Raw genomic sequence first — 20146 nt, forward strand, 5'->3', positions numbered from 1 at the left:
GTAACATTAAATTTCATGTGTAAGTATTATTAGTATAATTTAGCGGTATTTCTTGAATACTGATAAACTATTGTGTGTATCATATCCTTACCCAGAACGCCACAGTTACGTAAATTGGCGGTTTGAAGTGCTGTGTGTGTTTCCAGGCGCACATTGCAATCGTATATATTTCTTGAAATGATAAGCTACAAAGCTGCTTTTTCTCTTTCGTATAGGTTTCCAAAGGATGAAGGGCGCAGGCAGATGTGGATACAGACAGTGAAACGAAAAGATTTCAAGCCTACTGCGCACACACGCATCTGTTCGAAGCACTTTGAAGAATATATATATATATATATATATATATATATATATATATATATATATATATATATATATATATATATATATATGTATGTATGTATATATATGTATATAGTGTGTGTGTGTGTGAGAGAGAGAGAGATTTGTTACCAATAACCCTTCCCACTCCAAAAGCAATGGCAATGTGCATTGCTACTACATAAGAAGAAAGGATGATTTTTACTATCCTGGATTAAATCTGACTTTGGTACAAAAAGGGGTGAATTATGGTGGTATTATTTTAGAAAACAATTTGCAAAAACAAGTTAGGGGTTTGATTTCTCATCAGGGTTTAGTTTTATTTTGTACTTCCCAGTTACAAAACATACAAATATCAGAAACAAATACTGAATGCCATTTGCAAATAGGTAGTTGTATGGCCTATGTTAGTTTCCAGATAATAAGCTGTAATGTGTGGGATAAATGATATGCTGCTACAAAAATCTTCGGTCATTTACCAAAAAGCATTAAAAGCCTGACAGATAGCCAACCAGCATTTAAAATCAAACTAAAAGAATCTATGAATGACAGCTCCTATTCAGTAGACGATTTTTTAGGTATAAATAAGTGATTGGAAGAATTGTCATGTAATGATAGGTCTACCTTTCATTAAACTGACACATCATTGTGAAGTATCGTATTCATGATCTGTGGAACAAGTATTCATGTAAGCAGGTACTGATTTTGTAGATATCTTATTTGATACATCTACGAAACAAACTGTTTAAACCAAAAAAGAGCTTTCAAATGAAACTGCTTTACGTTTTGTGGGTGAACGACACAATTGAGTTCGTTACATTCGATGTGAACACGTGTGTTTACGTTACAGGTTTTGTTGTTTATGCCGATTTATGAAGTCTATAACACTTTCTACAACCAAGGCACTAAAAGACACACACGCAATATTTACATTTTATGCAGTGTATAACGCGTATTGTGAGTAGAGAATGCATTTCATAATTGGTAACACTGAAATATTCGCGGCGAATATATTGCCGAACATCGAAGGTGTTTCAGCAGTTCACAAAGTTCATTGTGAAGTAATGGCTGTAAAACTAAATTTGTACAGTGGTTACGCAATAATTTATCACTTCTAGCTGTGTTTACATAAGCTACATTTAACGTGGTGAAGTTAGGAGGAAATCCACTGAGAAGTACTGGAAGTGAAATCAGGAATCAGAATGCTGCCTTGAACTCCCGCCGACGTTCTGCCAACAGTCACGTGATTCTATGTTGCAGCCACGCCAGACGTATAGCCGCTGCACTGCTTGCCCAGTCTATTAGTATCTATGGTCGTAGGGTTGGGTGAACTTAGCATCCTCTCTGTGAAAACGATGCCTTTGCCTTCTAGCGATGCCTGACGTAAGGTCGGCAGACTACCGCGTCAGTCATCGCAGATAGTTTCGAAGTCGGCCGGCGTGACAGACTGACGGTTATGGTTTGCGCTTGGAGCGTACGTAGTGCTGACTTGTTGACATTCGCGAGCGGAGTGTAATTCCGATGTAGTGTGTGCTTATATTTCAAGTTTTGCCAAGTTACATCTCAATTTAGTTTTAATCTTTTTTATAATGCTTCGACGAAAACCAAATATAGGACGCCATACCAATGATGCTAAAAGAATGCGGTTGATACGAAACGCACGACTTGCTTTTGTGCGTAATGAACATAGGGATCTAAGAAGAAAAGTTTGTAAGGTATGTGTAGATTTTTTGTTGTGTACTATTTATAGTATTCAGGTATTTTTAATTTTGTCTTATTTGGCATCAGAACAACAATGTGTCATTCTGTCGAAGACAATTCACGAAATCGGAATGAGTGCCAGGGAGGTCTTAGGGTGAATATGTTCTGTTCCTCTCGGCGCTCCCGTCTTAAACAGCAGCAGGGGTTAAAAGTGTGGTGACAGAAGCGTAATATTTTCCAAATTGTTTGTAGAGCAGTAAGTTTTGCACTGATGCGCAATCCTTTACTGTTGTGGCTACGTAAATGCGGATTTTTTTCGTATTCGAAAATTCATTGCAGGCAGTAGTAGCTCCTTTGTCGTTTCCTGCTTCTGAATGGGCAGTGGATTTAAATTTCGGGGTTATGTGGTACCTGACTGCCCACTGTTTGGGCTTGGGGTATATTATGAAAGCAGTTGTTGGTTGATAAGTACTGCGTAATAGGTCAATTAAATGTCACAGCCTTAGGTTTGGGTATTGGGATTAATCTAGGTATTAGTTGGGGTGCATAGGGTAAGATTTCGTGTATTTGACCATAACGAGTAATGTTTCAAGTGAATTGGTTTTTTTGAATAAATATCCAATTTCTTTTCGATTTAAAATGGCTGGGAATGAAAACCCGACTCGTTCAGTGTTTTTCATTCGTCGAATCCAAGGTGACAGATTCAGAGCTGTGGCGTTTCCTATCCTTCACTCTTGGTGTCGCCACATTTGTTGGATACACTGATTAGTTAAAACAGCTGCCTAGCGGCACGAAGTGTGATTTCAGGTTGTTGAAGTGACATTTGTTGGTTGGTGAGAAGATTATGGCTATGAAAGGTAGCAAATGCGCCGTTCCAGGTTGTTCGAATTATAAATTACAAAAGGATAAATCATTTTATAGATTTCCCAAGGATAAGGAGCTGTAAGTGCAGAGTATGTGCCACTTTGAGCTTCTTGAATTTAAAAAAAAAATGCCGATTGATTGATTCTCTACTTTCTAGATGTAAGCAGTGGGTGATTTTAACTCAGAAACCTGGTTTAGCTGAAGTGTTCAAAAGCCGAGGGCCAGAATATGTTTATCGAACGTACACTGTATGCTCGGACCATTTTCAGGAAAAAGATTTCCGGAACAAGATATGGTTAAGCCAAGGGTGAGCAATCGAGACGTAATGCAGCGCTTGTTTCATTCAGGCTACATCAGACTAATTAGAGTATATACTTATTTATGGGTGTCTAATGTTTTCTCATTGTCATTGCAGTCTTTGGCGTGGTGCGATACCATCACGGTTGTTACCCAAACGTAAACAAACTGTACCAGACAGTGGAAGAAATGGGGAAGTGGCGACAGTGTTAAGTGATACGAACAGTGTACAAAATGATTCAGCCTCAAATCAAATGGCGAGGGGATTCTCTGCAGAACGGGAGTCAGCAGAAATATACTTAGCAGTAAATCAGTATTGTTTTCAGAGTTGTACGCCAGAAGCTCACCAGGTAAGACGTACCAGAGCAAGACGAGGGGGATGCTAACAGGTTTCAAATATCATTAGTAATGACTATAAGAAAATTACCTTTGCTAGTGACAATGTTGTGGAGTGAAAAATTTATCCCCGTCTAGCTTCAGTCGTAAACCAAATGTCACCCTTGACATCTTTGGAAGACGGTCACCATAGATAAGCCATTCTGTTAGCAGCTGTAATTCTAAATAATCAGTCCCCAGGTTTTCTTGAATACTGCAATGGTTGTGTTCAGGACATTGGAAACTTGAGTAGGTAATATAGCTAGCCTTAAAATTTCCTCAATATATTATATAGAATGCATTGACTGATTCTTGAGAGCAGCCAATCATCCCCAAGAATTAATATTATTACTCCTATTTATCTGAGTATTACTACGTATTAATGAAGCAACCATCATACTGACACATTGCATAAACCTTACAGTTTGGAATATATGTATTGTAAGTCAAGAATACATTATTAAAACATTCGTTAGTATATAGTTTAACAAATGGAAGGCACTTAAAGCTTTGCATAGTTTGAGGTAGTAGCTGCTTAAATTAATGAAATTCAGGGCAGTATTAGTAATTTAACACCACTTGTTGATTTAATTTTGTTTGTCTTTCTGTATGTCCACTCTGCAACATCAGTGCCATTGCCTGAAAATTGAAGATTTTTTTGTTATTAACTTTACCAGTGGAAAAGACTGTGTTTAAGAAGACAACACAATTGATATTTAAGTACTAAAGCTGGAAAGTGACTTGTGTTTTAAAAATGGGCAGCAGAGGATGTCTGTCCTGTCTTTGTGTGCTAAAGCTTTATTTAATAACTTATGCTAAAGATTTTGTAAGTTATAATGGTTGCAACTGAAGACATATTGACTGAAAACTGCTGTTACTGTATGCTGGGTGAAGATAATTTGCAGTTTTCTTGCTTCTTACTTTGTGTTATTCTGGCCATGTTGTTATGGGGTAGTAGAAACTGTTGGAATCAGTCCATAACAGCAATTCGGAACTGATGTGTTGTGAAAGACTGCACAGTACACTGTCCATATTGTCGGGTCTCGTAATTTTTGAAGATCTGGATGTTTTTGTTAGCAGCGTTATTTGCTGGTGGTATCTGATTGGAACTGCAAGATTTGTTGGACACTTTAGCAAGTGTAACAAAGTTGCACAAACTATTGTACTACACAGCCCACAGAATAAAGAAAAACAGTGACCAGAGCAGCGCAAAAGGTATTTACACAGTTTAGGTATAGATTCTAAATTCTCACATCTCCCACTAGAATCATGCCTAAAAACAAGGAATTAATAAACAGAAAACTACATTGATTAATGGAAAATCTCATAAAGATGTGAAATAAATACTAACAGAGATAGAGGGGCTGGCCAGTACTTACCTCAGCTCAGTACAGCTGATAGATACTCAAAACAGAACAGAAAATTTACATTCCTAGCTTTCGGAACTTTGTTTCTTCATCAGGGAGGAGAGAGGGGGAAAAACGGGAAGAAGGAACAGTGGATTCAGTTACTCACAACTCAGGTTATGAAGCAACAGGGAAAGGTAAACAGGGAGGGTAGTAAAGATGGAGGTATGGTTGTCAGAGGGAAGCCAAAGATATTCTACTGTAAGAACTGTGCCAGCGTCAAACCAAAGAGGATGCATACAGAAGTAAAGAGGTATATAGTATAAAGATAAACACAACTATGTAGGAAGAAAAGATGCATGAATGGCTAAAGAGGAGAGAAAAAAGAAGACTGAAGAGCAAATGGGAGTGAGGTTGGTTAACATAGGTTCAGTCCAGGGGGATGGCGGGATGAAAGGATGTGTTGGAGTGAAAGTTCCCATCTCCACAGTTCCGAGGGACTGGTGTTGGGTGGGAGAAACCAAATGGCATGTACGTTGTAGCAGGTTCCTAGGTCCCTAGAATTATGCTGGAGGGCATGCTCTGCTACTGTGTGTTGGACATCTCCTAGCCGGACAGTTCGTCTGTGCCCGTTCATGCGCTCAGCCGGTTTAGTTGTCGTCATACCGATGTATAAGGCTGTGCAGTACAGGCATGTCAGCTGATAAATGACATGTGTTGTTTCACATGTGGCCCTGCCTCGAAATGTGTATGTTTTACCAGTAGCGGGGCTGGAGTAGGTGGTTGTGAGGGGATGCATGGGGCATGTTTTGCAGCGGGGTCAGTTACAGGGGTAGGAACTGCTGGATAGAGAAGGTGGTCTGGGAATATTGTAGGGTTTGACAAGGATGTTACGGAGGTTGGGAGGGGGGGGGGGGGACGAAAGGCAACTCTGGGTGGTGTGGGGAGAATATTGTCAAGGGATGATCTCATTTCAGGGCTTGACTTGAGAAAGTCATATCCCTGGTGGAGTAATTTGTTGACGTATTCGAGGCCAGGATAATATTGGGTGACAAGGGGGATGCTTCTATGTGGTCTGGGGGTAGGAACATTGTTGTTGGACGGGGAGGAATGTATTGCTCGGGAGATCTGTTTGTGGACAAGGTCTGTAGGATAGTTGCGGGAGAGGAAAGCGCTGGTCAGGTTATTGGTGTAACTGTTGAGGGATTCGTCACTGGAGCAGATACATTTGCCACGAATACATAGGCTGTAGGGAAGGGAGCGTTTGATGTGGAATGGATGGCAGCTATCAAAGTGAAGGTACTGTTTGTGGGTTTGATATGGACAGAGGTGTGGATGTGAGCTTCAACAAGATGGTCAACTTGTAAAATATCCCATCATTCCTGAGCTTACTAATAAAAATTCTTGCTAATCGTAACTGGGGCATCAAACTTAGTTAAGAGTCCTGTAGACGTGGGAAGTAACAGCCAAATAGCCACTTTCAGTGCTTCATTGCATTACCTAGAAGCAACACAAAAAAGGTAATGACTGTAGAAAAAGAAAGCACCATGATGTGCAAGGGGTAACTTAGGCAGATAGGCATATTCAGTCAGCAGAAACTTGTGAGTGCAAAATACACACACATAATGGCTAGTCTAATACACCTTTGGAAAATGAATGGGCACTAATAAGGAGAAAGAAACAGCTAAATTTTTTTAGTAAAAATATGAACCAACAAAGCCAGAAGCAATGCTAAACCAGAAAACTCGCTTAAACGATGATAACTTACTTGTGAACAAACTGCCCCACGAACACACAGATGGTGTATTTACAATACTGTGAATGCACACTCTCGTGCCGGTAGCTAGACTGCCTGACAAGTATTGAGGCCCGTGGGGCTGTAGTAAGAAAAGACTCATGAGGTGGCACTTTAGAACTGAACTGATGGCTTCAGTAAAATAATTAATAAGTAATTTAGGTGGCAACTATCATTTAAACATACGCATCATTATAGCAAAAAAATGTTTGATGTTTCAAAAAGACTTTTCCATTTATGAGATTTGTTGGCTTGAAAGGAAAAGATATGGCTCAAAATTTCAAACTCTTCCAACAAATTCAGTTTCTGGCCTTTGTTGGCCATGTGAAGGATTTTAAGGATTTCTAAATCTGGGGGCTCATGGCTGGAAGATTTGAGGTGCTGGGCAAGAAGGTAATTTTTACTGACCTTTTTTGTCAGTTAATTAGCAGCTTACCACCTGGTGAGCCTTTTCTCACTGTCACTCCACAGCGCTTAGACACTTGCTCGGCAGTCTAGTTTCCAGCGTGACAGCGTGTGCTCACAGTATTGTAAACGAACCGTATTTGTGTTCTTGGGACAGTTTCTTTGTGGGTAAGTTCATACCGTTAAAGATAGTTTTCCTGCTTAGTGTTGTTTCATATTTTTACTAAAAATTTTAGCTGTTTCTTTATCCTCATTGGTGCTGATTCATTTGCCAAAGGTGTATTAACCTAGCCATTATGAGTGTATTTCCCACTTGTGAGGTTTTTCTGCTGACTGAATATGCCTATTTGCCTAAGTTAGGTACCCCTTGCAAGCTCTAGTAGCTTTCTTTTTCCTACTGTCATCACCTTTTTCATGTTGCTTCAAGATGATGTAATGAAGCATTGACAGTGGCTATCTTGCTGTTATCTCCCAGTTCTGTGTGACTCTTAATTACATTCGACACCTCAGTTGAGATTAGCAAGAATTTCTATCAGTAAGCTCAGGTGTGGCACAATATTTTGCACTGAAATTTATGTCTCTCACAACTCATGAAGCACAAATGTGGCCCTGTGCTCTATAGTTCAATCAGTGTGTCTTCCACTTATTATTTTTAATTTATTCATTCGTTATTGCCGTAATTAGCAATTTATACCAATACCAGTTTGTAATTTCCCCAGATTCTCTGGTGATACCTAGAACAGGTGAAACATGTCACCTGTGAAGATTAAATAAACCATTCTTTTGCAACCAAGATTGTTTTCCTGTCCTAAAGATGTATTACAGTTGTGCACCAGTGCCACTGCGATAGTCGTGGAATGAATTGATTTTAATTACTTTAGTCTGGGTGGAGTCCAGGTAGTGAGTATGCATAACAGCACAACTAGTGGCAAATTAAGACGGGGACAGAACCAGTTGTCAAAATATTTTGCATAAAATGGAATCGACAAATCGACTGAACAACTGAAACTAACAAAACCTGAGAGGTGGCATTTGTTTCACTGAATGTATTTTGCTTAAAGATAAACTGAGCCATCCAAACACACACAGACCTACTCTCCCTTATAAGAGAGTGTTGATCTGTCTGTAATGGTAGTTGGTAGTGATATTATGTTTTCCATTGATAATTCTGTTAAATTAATGTGAAGTTTTTCTTTTTTGCAGCCACGTGAGAGTATAACTGTGAAGGTGGAACAGGAGCCTGAATATGGAGGGAACTCCTCTGATAAGCACAGACCACAGGTAAGGCTCTGCTGAAAAGGAAAGGAGTGGTTGTGTTGAAAGTACAAACACAGCATACAAATTCCATTGTGAAAGTAATTTCAACAGAACGTCATTATGTCCAATATATTTAGTTTTCTCTAATTTAGTCACAGCCCCATCTGCGGGTCTGAATATACAGTGTTTCACAAACAATGAAAGTCATGTTGTAGTGTTATGTGCCGTTTAGAGAAACATCATTTCCCCCTCCCTATTTATAGCAAGGAAATATGATTACAACAAAATAGTATTAGGTAGGGAAGAAGTCACGAAACACCTACCGCGTGCTATCATTTTTTCACGTTTGTGAGGAGCTGTGTGGTTTGAGGAATCAGTAATCAATACGGGGAGTAAACATCTCAGCTGCTGTGGGAGGGAGCCTTTCATGAAACGGCGGAAGCAAAGTTGTACACCTTTTAGGTGGCTTATTTGGTACTGCAAATAATGTAGGTACTGCATTCCATACCAGTTTTTAATTTTTTTTATTTTTTTATGAACTGGTTTGGCTCACTGTAGCAAACAAAACTCCAATTTATGGTGTCAGTGTAAGACCTACACCCCCTCCCCCCCCCCCTCTCTCTCTCTCTCTCTCTCTCTCTCTCTCTCTCTCTCTCTCTCTCTCTCTCTCTCTCTCTCTCTCTCTCTCTCTCTGGAAATTTATTATTATTTGTTGATCATTTATTGCTCCTAAAAACAAGCATTAATCTTTAGATATAATAAACTATGAAGAATGTGCATGTTTTTGTAATTGCTGCAGTTTCTGTTACATATGCTCCCTTTTGTCAAAACTACTCTAGTGACAGTACTGTTAATGTTTGTTAGGTGTTCTACCTAATAGTGTGCTTTAGTGGCCGTCAGTGCGCTGCTGTTGCAATGTACGACAAAGAATTAACAGCTGTGGTGCGACGCTGAAGTGAGGTTTTCATTGTGTTGCAGGAACCTGAATACATAGAAGTTAAGGGCGAGCCGCTCGGTGAGGAGGAAGCTACCGATGAGGGTGCCACAGAGAGGGACTCCCTCTGTTTCTGATCCTCAGAGCTGAGCTGTCTACGTTTGTGGTCCGAATGTGACCGTAACTGCAGACTGGGAGGGAGCTGCACGCTGGAACTGCAGCTGCCGGAGTCTGGAACTTCACAGGTCTCCATAAAGGAGGGGGGACAGCCTGGGTAGTTGTGAGTCAGATGTGATGAAGCTGATAGACTTGAGAGAAGAAAGCCACTGCAAACTGGAGAGGGGTCACCTCCAGCAACGGCCACAGTGAAAAGCGTCTTCTTCTATGCATTTGATGTGTGTACATATGACTAGGGTTTTTACTCCTCCATATGTATTTTCCATTTATTATTTCCCCATTTGCGGAAATATTCCCACTTTTCTATTTAATATGTTCAGGTACCATCTTAGCTAAAATTAAATGGAGAAGTTTTACTGTCTTTGCGTAGGGTTGCCATAATCCAAGGACGAAAATCGAGGAAAAAAATTCGGTGGTTATAAAGATGTGGTTGAAATTTGGACCGATATGTTGTGCAAGTGGCCATGTGTTTGCATTTCAGTTGAATCTTCATTATTACTTTACAGTGGTAATTATGAAGATGTGGTTGAAACCTGGAATCACACAACGTCCTTTCACCTTTCTGCAGGTCACCAAATCTTCATAATTACCCCAATTCAAACAGTAATTCCATCAGCAAAGAAGTTGTAATTAACAAGGAAAATTAATCCAAGCATTAATGATGCCTATAAAGGAGTGTTCAATGATGAAGAAAATTAATTGCAATTGACATTAAATAACTTTTTTAATTAAAAGCACTGAACACGAATTATTAACATGTACACAATCATGCTGCTACAATTGATATATATCTTTCACTTTATGCTTTAAATCAGTCATATTTCTCTGAGCCCTGGACAGAAGATTCGGAATCAGTCAATGAAAATTTGTGCAATTTGTGTTTTTCATGTTACATTAGATTTGGAGCATTGCATTGACTGATGATGTTGAAGCTAGCCTGTTTCTTTCTTCTGCCCATTGTGCATTCACCAGTGAAAACACTCTCTCCACATTGGCATTATGCCCTGGAATGGAGAAACAGTACTGCATAATAGCAAGCAGTTCTGAATACTGCTCTTTAGAAACAATCCTCAAAAAATGTAACCCACTTTTTATGAGGCATCATCATCAAATTCTGGTTATCTTCCTGTGTAAGAAAACATTTGTTTCACTATCTGTCCAAATAGCAAACTCTCATCCTCTTTTCAAGTTGTTTCCTTGCATCCACTTAAGTGTACATTCAACTTTTTCCCAATCAGGTATTGCCTGTAACAGTATCCAGTCAAAATTTCAAGTTCTGATAAAGGCTTGCTCCATTTTATCAGATAATCTGTTACTGTCTGATAAAATGCCATGACAACCTCTTGAAATTTTGACTGCTGATACTGGGAGAGATCTGACATTAACTCTTTTACTTTCGTAGTCATGAATTTACATTTCTTTCTTTCCTCTAAAACATTGCACAAAGTTTTTAAGTTCCAACCTAACCGCATTCATAGTGATGTCCTCTTTCTCAATGTTGGTGATAGCCTTTTGAAATGGACTCATCTGAGCAAGCAGAAAGTGTAAATACATCTCTCCACAAGCATAAGAAAAAAAGGCTTCAGAATATTTGGACACTTATTGAGCGATAGGAAGTATGATTTAAGAGCTTGAAACATGTATATGAATGTTTCAATTGCAGGAAATAAGCTCATCCACCTAGTTTTCACATGCCTAAGTAAATGTGAGTCACATGGAGAAAATCACAAAAATCCCTTAATGCTGCTACACGAACAGTACAAATTCAAAAGTGGTTATAGACCTTAATAATTATACTTTGCACATCTTGTGAATGTATGTTGGTTCCATTTTGAATAGCATTATGCGGTACATGAACTGGGCAACCTACCCCTACTATGGACCTGTTTAGTTGGTTTTCAAGTTTCTTGAATACATTGTTTTCCCCTTTTCTTTCAACACCTCCAAAGTTAGTGTATGTATTATTCCCACCAAAAGCACAAACTGTGTCACTAAAGTTGAATTCTGAAATTATTTTACACACACACACACACACACACACACACACACACACACACACACACACACACACACACTCACACTCTGTACTGGAGGTTTCATTGTCACAATCATTCAAATGAAATAAATTACTTCGAACACCGTGTGTGATGTCAGCTTGTGATTACTAGCATCTGTACTGATCCCAACATAGTTAACTTTTGATACATTATGTTTAACATTGCCTTTTATGAAAGATGCTATAACATCGTTAAAAATTGTTTCAGTTTTAGTTTTTGCACTCTGAAACTGAACTGCTACCTTTGAATCACTAAAAATTTCACTAATGATTTTTGATGTACCGGACAAAGAATTGTACGAATGGTAGTGTTTCACAGCATGAAACGTGAATGTTTCTTCTGCTGCAGCAACCTTTTTAGGTTCTGTCTGATCAGCACTAAAAAAACTGATCAACTGTTTGGAAGTTGAATCAGGATGCACAGCTCTTGTGTTTTTCTTGCTTGTTATATGGTCATTGAGAGCTCATTTCCCTCCATTGGCGATTGAAATGAAGCAACTGTAATGAAATAATTTAGGATTAGTTGCCATTTAACCAAAAGCACGCAAATTAATATTTAGTTTATGTACGTGCACAATCTATTGTGCTATGTTTTGAAGTGTCACAACTACTAAATTTTTACACCTCAAAACACACGTTTTTGACAGCTTTCATTCTGTGGCCACCCTGAAAACTAAATTTGATGGCACGGTGAAAATATTTTTTTCAATAACTGAAAACTATCGCCTGAAAATAAATTGCGGGAGACTTAGTTTTTAAACACGCACAGCTTGAGCAATTTGATTAATACTCATTTGTATGCTTCCTACAAATGATAGGCATTGTTTACTGTTATGTACCTACAATGCATTGTACTTATCCACATACTTTGCAAATAGCCTCATGTTCATTTCTTCCACATTTAATAATTGGAAACGCATCAATATATTTTTCTCGAAAATGTACTTTTCGTTTCGACATTTTAAATTTCAAATTCTGTGCAATAACACCAGAGGTACACTTAGCACTACTGACTGTTAACTTTACACGACTAAAGAATATCAGATACCGACAGCAGAGATGTTGTAAACCAACAGCGGAAAACTGAAACAACCGCAAAGAATAGACTATTGCACTGCTTCCACAGTCTGTTCTGAAAATAGCCGAGCGATTTTGAAATGACACAGAATATCAGCACAGGTTTCAATGGCTATCGTGAAGTTTGCAGGAGTTATGAAACACTTGATCGGTGGCCAGTAGCAAAATTTGCGTAAAAAATTTTTTTACTTACTAGCCACTTTTTCCGCAGACATTTTCCTGTTCGGCCAGGACACCCATCTTTGAGCATAAAATCGCGGACTGCCTGCGAAATCCACGACGTATGGCAATCATATCTTTGCGTGAATACACACACACACACACACACACACACACACACACACACACACACACACACACACACATAATTGACATTCTGTCTACTCTCACATAAAAAAATCAGTTTTGGAAAATATAATGTAATTGGATAGATAAAAAAATCTACTCAAGAAGTGGTGACTGAAAATACACAAAGATACAGAAATTCACAAGCTTTCGGAGCCTTTGGTACCTTCTGGTAGAAGGTTTGAAGGAGAAGGAAGGTTTAGGAAAAGGGGTAGAGTTTGGAAGTCACCCAGAACACCAGGTCAGGGCAGACATACTGGATGGGATGAGAAGCAAAAATTGATAGGAACTGCACTGGAAGAGATATGAAAACCTGAGAGCTTAAAAGTGGAAGATAAGACAGAGATTACCAACATGGATTCCAAATATCCAGGGTGTGGACAATCCTCGCAGGGTGATGGCCACACCACACTAACGTACAGCACTCTGTGATACAACTCCAACCATAGCTAGTGTGGCTGAACAGGAAGGCCACTTTTGTAATGTACTATGTTACGTTCCGTAGTAATTCGGAGCAGACCATCCGCGCATGCAATGTTTCCATGTTATTGTTACATTTTAATTCTTGAATTTTTACTTTTTTACCATTTTTAACACTTTTCAGTGTACATCTGGCTTTTGAGCGCTGAAGTGTGCACCCCACCACAACATACCAGGTGATCAAAAAGTCAGTATAAATTTGAACATTTAATAAACCACGGAATAATGTAGAGAGACACACTTGCTTGGAATGACATGGGGTTTTATTAGAACAAAAAAAAAAAAACCAAAGTTCACAAAATGTCCGACAGATGGCGCTGGACAGCAAATCAGTGACTGCGCATAACAATCCTGTATAAAAGGAGCTGTAATGAGAGAGACAGAGAATCAGATGCGCCAGCAGTCGCAGCATGTTGACGTTACCTGAAACGGCGCTTTTAGTGAAGCTGTATTATCAGAATGGGGAATGTGCTAGTTCAGCGTTACGATCCTATCGCCATAGGAACAGGATTCGAACGGTAAGGTCCGTTGACAAATGCAGCTGTGGCGAGAATGATTTCGAAGTTCGAAGCCACGGGCTGCTTAGCCTTAGACGATAGACCCCGTAGTGGCAGACCGAGCACAAGGCGTAATGCTGCTGAGACAGTTCTGGAAGAAATGGAGACTGTAGCGGGTTCGTCTATGCACAGGGAAGTCAGCGCTCGTGCAGTCGCACGTCGCACCGGCATTCCATACACTACTGTTTGGTTGGCACTGAGGCGTACCCTCCGATGCTATCCGTACAAAATCCATCGGCATCGTGAACTGTTACCTGGCGAATTAGTGAAGTGGAGGACATTTGCAGTGTGAGCGTTTCATGGCGGAAGATGACGATTGGTTGAGTAACGTGTTGTGGACCGACGAAGCTCATTTCACACTCCGAGGGTCTGTCAGTGCCCACAACTGCAGAATTTGGGATACCGAAAATCCTAGAACTGTCGTGGAAACTCCATTGCACGATGAGAAAGTCACAGTATGGGTTGGATTTACCACATCTACTGTTATTGGGCCTTTTTTCTTCGAGGAAATGCGTGATTCTGGTTTTGTAACTACTACTGTGACGGGTGAGAGGTACGCCGATATGTTACAGAACCGCATCATCCCCAGCCTGGCTGATGAACACCTGCTGGAATGTACGATACTTATGCAGGATCTGCTGGAACGTACGATGTTCATGCAGGATGGCGCTCCACCCCATATTGCTAGACGCATGAAGGATCTCTTACACGCGTTGTTTGGTGACGATCGTGTGCTCAGCTGCCAATTTTGTCACGCTTGGCCTCCCAGGTCCCCAGACCTCAGTCCGTGCAATTATTGGCTTTGGGGTTGCCTGAAGTCGCAAGTGTATCGTGATCGACACATCTCTAGGGATGCTGAAAGACAACATCCGATGCCAATGCCTCTCCATAACTCCGGACATGCTTTCCAGTGCTGTTCACAATATTATTCCTTGACTACAGCTATTGTTGAGGAATGATGGTGGACATATTGAGCATTTCCTGTAAAGAACATCATCTTTGCTGTGTCTTACTTTGTTGTGCTAATTATTGCTATTCTGATCAGACGAAGCGCCATCTGTCGGACATTTTTGAACGTTTGTATTTTTTGGTTCTAATAAAACCCCATGTCATTCCAAGCATGTGTGTCAATTTCTACCTCTCTATCTACATTATTCCGTGATTTATTCAGTTTTCAAATTTATACTGACTTTTTGATCACCTGGTTTTTGCTGTATATGACTTTCTTCTCCAGGTTAAGGAACCATCTGTATGTAATACTGTGCACGCGCACGCACGCGCGCACACACACAGTGAAATGGAGTTTACTTGTGCTGACTGCCACAAGGCCGGCAGCAGAGTCTAACACCTCTTGCAGGACAGCAGCCACCCACTCCCCTCCGGTACTGTATGTGGTCAGATGATTGTGACAAGACTACAATAATGTGCAGCATGTTGATGAAATGTACTGTGGATGAACGCAGCTCTCGGGTTGGCAGTCTATTACCAGTTTAGCTTTTACTCGGTGTGGCTTCTCACAGTCCTCCTTGCTTGCGATCTGTTGCTGTTCTGTGCATTAATTTGTACTTCTTGACTGAGTTTACAACAGTGTGCAGGAAATTGGGAATAGTAGGTTGTTCGATGTTCTCTACCGGCTGACGGAGGTTCTGGTAATCTCGTGGTCAAATGTCAGGAAATATAAAAGGCCATGGCCTGACAATTGCACAAGAAAAACATAACAAAAATAGAAAAGTGGGAAAGAGCGTCACTTCAAGATTTCTAGAGCACACAGAATATCTGAAGCTTGGAAATGAGTGAATTATGTAGTCATGTTGTATTTAATGTGGAACAAATGCTTTGTTTGCCTTGTTACTCATAGACACCATTGCTATGTACCTGAATACTCTGTGCTACTTGTGTAGTCAATAAACTGTGTATACAGTGTATGTCATGCTTTCTTTTCGTTTGTAGTTTAGCTGGTTTCTAATCCATTTTGAGAGATAATTACCCCCTGCAGCAGTCATTGCCATTGCATGCTTGGTTCATACGTTACACACTGATGTGAAGTATCCCCCCCCCCAAACTCTTCGTCTTTAAATATGTCTGCTTGTGTCTGTATATATATATATATATATATATATATATATATATATATATATATATATATATATATATATATATATATATATATATATATATATATAGTTATAATAGAGGGAAACATTCCACGTAGGAAATATATATCTAAAAACAAAGATGATGTGACTTACCAAATGAAAGTGCTGGCAGGTCGACAGACACACAAACAAACACAAACATACACACAAAAAATTCAAGCTTTCGCAACAAACTGTTGCCTCATCAGGAAAGAGGGAAGGAGAGGGGAAGACGAAAGGAAGTGGGTTTTAGAGGAGAGGGTAAGGAGTCATTCCAATCCCGGGAGCGGAAAGACTTACCTTAGGGGGAAAAAAGGACAGGTATACACTCGCACACACGCACATATCCATCCACACATACAGACACAAGCAGACATCAGATGTCTGCTTGTGTCTGTATGTGTGGATGGATATGTGCGTGTGTGCGAGTGTATACCTGTCCTTTTTTCCCCCTAAGGTAAGTCTTTCCGCTCCCGGGATTGGAATGACTCCTTACCCTCTCCTCTAAAACCCACTTCCTTTCGTCTTCCCCTCTCCTTCCCTCTTTCCTGATGAGGCAACAGTTTGTTGCGAAAGCTTGAATTTTTTGTGTGTATGTTTGTGTTTGTTTGTGTGTCTGTCGACCTGCCAGCACTTTCATTTGGTAAGTCACATCATCTTTGTTTTTAGATATATATATATATATGTGTGTGTGTGTGTGTGTGTGTGTGTGTGTGTGTGTGTGGGCGCGCGCGCGCGCGCGCGCGCGCGCGCGCGCGCGCGCGCGCGCGCGCGCGCGCGCGCGAGTGTATACCCGTCCTTTTTTCCCCCTAAGGTAAGTCTTTCCGCTCCCGGGATTGGAATGACTCCTTACCCTCTCCCTTAAAACCCACATCCTTTCGTCTTTCCCTCTCCTTCCCTCTTTCCTGATGAGGCAACAGTTTGTTGCGAAAGCTTGAATTTTGTGTGTATGTTTGTGTTTGTTTGTGTGTCTGTCGACCTGCCAGCACTTTCATTTGGTAAGTCACTACATCTTTGTTTTTAGATATATTTTTCCCACGTGGAATGTTTCCCTCTCAACAATTTAAAGTATTTTGTGACTATTATTTCCATTTTGAAATATTGACTCAAAAGGTTTTACAAGCAGCTCTAGAGTGGTTGTTCACAAGAGCACCAAGGAGCTTGACGGTAAGTACCCTGAAAGTGAACAAGAAAATGAAGCTGCTTTCTTGTACAACACAGTACAGTGCACTAACTGAGGGTGACAGTCACTTGGCCAGTGCTCCAGTGTCCATCTGACAGCAGGCCTGCCCTCTCCATCCTGGGACCAGTCTCATCACTGGAAACTTGTCCTGATGAGTGAGGAGGATTGGGGATATACTGCAGAAATCTACTATAGAGGGAGGGGGGATTTGTGTGTCATTTTATTCCAGTTATCAGTTATGAGAAACATCGAGGCAGAACATTTTCTTCCTTGCATTACATACAGAGGCACAAACTACCACTTCTTTCCACAGATCAGAGTTTTCACTTTACAGTTGAGATATTTGAACAAGTTACACAACACACTTCAGCATTTTCATTAGGTGTGACATTGATACAACATTTTATTCACAAGCTTTAGATTTGCTGCAACAGACTGCCACAAACATTTAATTAGTTCACATGAAATACTCAAACTTACAATAAATTAAATGTAGAATAAAATTTCAGATTAATATTTTGTAAGTTCAAACCACACATTCCATTTTAATTTGTTTTGTCATTGTGTAGTTCACATTTTATAATAGAATTATGAACAAAATCTGTGCCCGAGTGATTGGAGACAACGCGTGCGAAACAGGCCAGCACGATGTGCGAGACAAGCTCAGTACGAGCCGACACGTCAATACCTAGTAGGTAGCTAAATGTTTATTTTGTGTGATGCTGCTCTTGTAGACATTAACACTAATCCTTTCCTATATGTACATTTGTAATATAATATTAAAAACATAACTCATACTATCCTTCAACAGAAATTATTAATTTTCATGGGCATCTTTAGGTGTCACTTCCTTAGAATGCCTACGGACGCAGGTTCGAATCCTGCCTCAGGCACGGATGTGCGTGATGTCCTTAGGTTAGTTAGGTTTAAGTCGTTCTAAGGGACTGATGACCTCAGATGTTAAGTCCCATAGTGCTCAGAGCCATTTGAGCCTTAGAATGCATGTGATAATATGATGCCTACATGCAGAGACTGTCAAAAAATGTAATTGCAAGAATAAATTCCCACTTTGAATGAATTTCTAATAGGAAAATACCTAAAATTCTACAAATTAATAGTGCTGCATGGCATGTTAGTTTTAAAAGGATTGTGGGAGATGTAATGACACTTTACACTCGGTGCATACCAATGTCGTTCCACTTCTTACTTTGTGTTTCGTGCAAAGTATGTACATCCTTGTTGGTTCTTTCAGGGCAATGATAGATGTCTTTTGGGCAATGGCTCAATATTGTGATTGGAGACAGAGCTGTTTAACCTAGTGATGCTTTTTGTAGTCTGGCAACTGGACATTTTTTAACAATACCTTTGGTGTATTTATGTGGTAATCAACATGGGTTTCGAAACTTCCTGGCAGATTAAAACTGTGTGCCGGACAGAGACTTGAACTTGGGACATTTGCCTTTCGTGGGCAAGTGCTCTACCATCTGAGCTACCCAAGCGCGACTCACAACCCGTCCTCACAGCTTCAATTCTGCCAGCACCCTCATCTCATACCTTCCAAACTTTACAGAAGCTCTCCTGCAAACCTTGCAGAACTAGCAGGTCCCGAGTTCGAGTCTCTGTCCGGCACACAGTTTTAATCTGCAAAAAGTTTCATATCATCACATATTCCGCTGCAGAGTGAAAATCTCATTCTGGAAACATCCCCTAGGCTGTGGCTAAGCCATGTCTGTGCAATATCCTTTCTTCCAGGAGTGCTAGGTTTGCAGGAGAGCTTCTGTGAAGTTTAGAAGGTAGGAGACGAGGTACTGGGAGAAGTAAAGCTGTGAGGACAGGTCGTGTGCTGTGCTTGGGTAGCTCAGATGGTAGAGCACTTGCCTGCGAAAGGCAAAGGTCTCGAGTTTGAGTGTCAGTCTGGCACACAGTTTTAATCTGCCAGGAAGTTTCATATCAGCCCACATTATGTTGCAGAGTGAAAATCTCATTCTGGAAACATAGGTTTCCTTTCTCTGACCCCGTAATTTCTTTTTATAACATACTTACTGAATAGAGCCATACAAATAATAATAATAATAATAATAATAAACCACACACACACACACACACACACACACACACACACACACACACACACACACACACACACACACACACACACACACACTTGGCCTGACTTTCGTTCCCATGAGTGTGACTTGATGTTTGTTTGGTCCATATTCGTTCCCACGAAGCAGACATGTCAGAGTATGGCAGACAGTTAATACTGTTAAGTCTCTGATGTGACATTATGTAATCCTTTGTGGTGTTGTGTGCTATTTTGTTAGTAATACAGATGTAACAAACTGACATTCGAAATTTTAAAGGGACAACAGGATGGAAAAACCACATTTATGGACAGTAGTGCAAGCTTGCCAAAAGATATATTTTACATTGCTTAGTGAAGATTGTGAACAATTCTTAAATAAGAGATCTTTATCAATTTTGTTTCAACTTAATTAACATTTCAAGTACAAATTAGGTCATCCAAATGAAGTTTTGTACAAATTCTGCAACAACATAAAAAACTCATAACAGTGTGTAACAGAGCAACTAAATGATCTAATCCATATTTAACAAAATACATTTGGGAATAATAGTATGAGGACAATTAAAATTACATATTATCAGAATTGTAGATTACAAGTAAATTTGTACATGATTATAGACCGTACAAGCTTGTGTCAAAGACACTCTTGGTACAAGAATAAAACAGTATTATTAAGTTCAAATAAATAATACTAAGCAGAAAAGTATTAGAAATAAATTACTGAATTTTATAGCAACTAAAGCAATTAACATTTT

The 20146-nt window shown here is 39.8% G+C and overlaps 1 protein-coding gene across 1 annotated transcript; it reads left to right on the forward strand.

Annotated features, from left to right (window-relative positions):
• The first annotated feature begins 2673 nt into the window (after window positions 1-2673).
• LOC126426768 (uncharacterized) lies at window positions 2674-15912 on the forward strand. Its single transcript, XM_050088756.1, has 5 exons — window positions 2674-2964; window positions 3044-3193; window positions 3302-3533; window positions 8308-8385; window positions 9340-15912. The coding sequence occupies exons 1-5, from the start codon at window positions 2867-2869 to the stop codon at window positions 9430-9432; spliced, it is 651 nt and encodes a 216-aa protein (XP_049944713.1). The 5' UTR covers window positions 2674-2866; the 3' UTR covers window positions 9433-15912.
• Window positions 15913-20146: the final 4234 nt, after the last annotated feature.

This window comes from Schistocerca serialis, chromosome 11 (genome assembly GCF_023864345.2).
Source record: "Schistocerca serialis cubense isolate TAMUIC-IGC-003099 chromosome 11, iqSchSeri2.2, whole genome shotgun sequence".
Taxonomy (NCBI): domain Eukaryota; kingdom Metazoa; phylum Arthropoda; class Insecta; order Orthoptera; family Acrididae; genus Schistocerca; species Schistocerca serialis.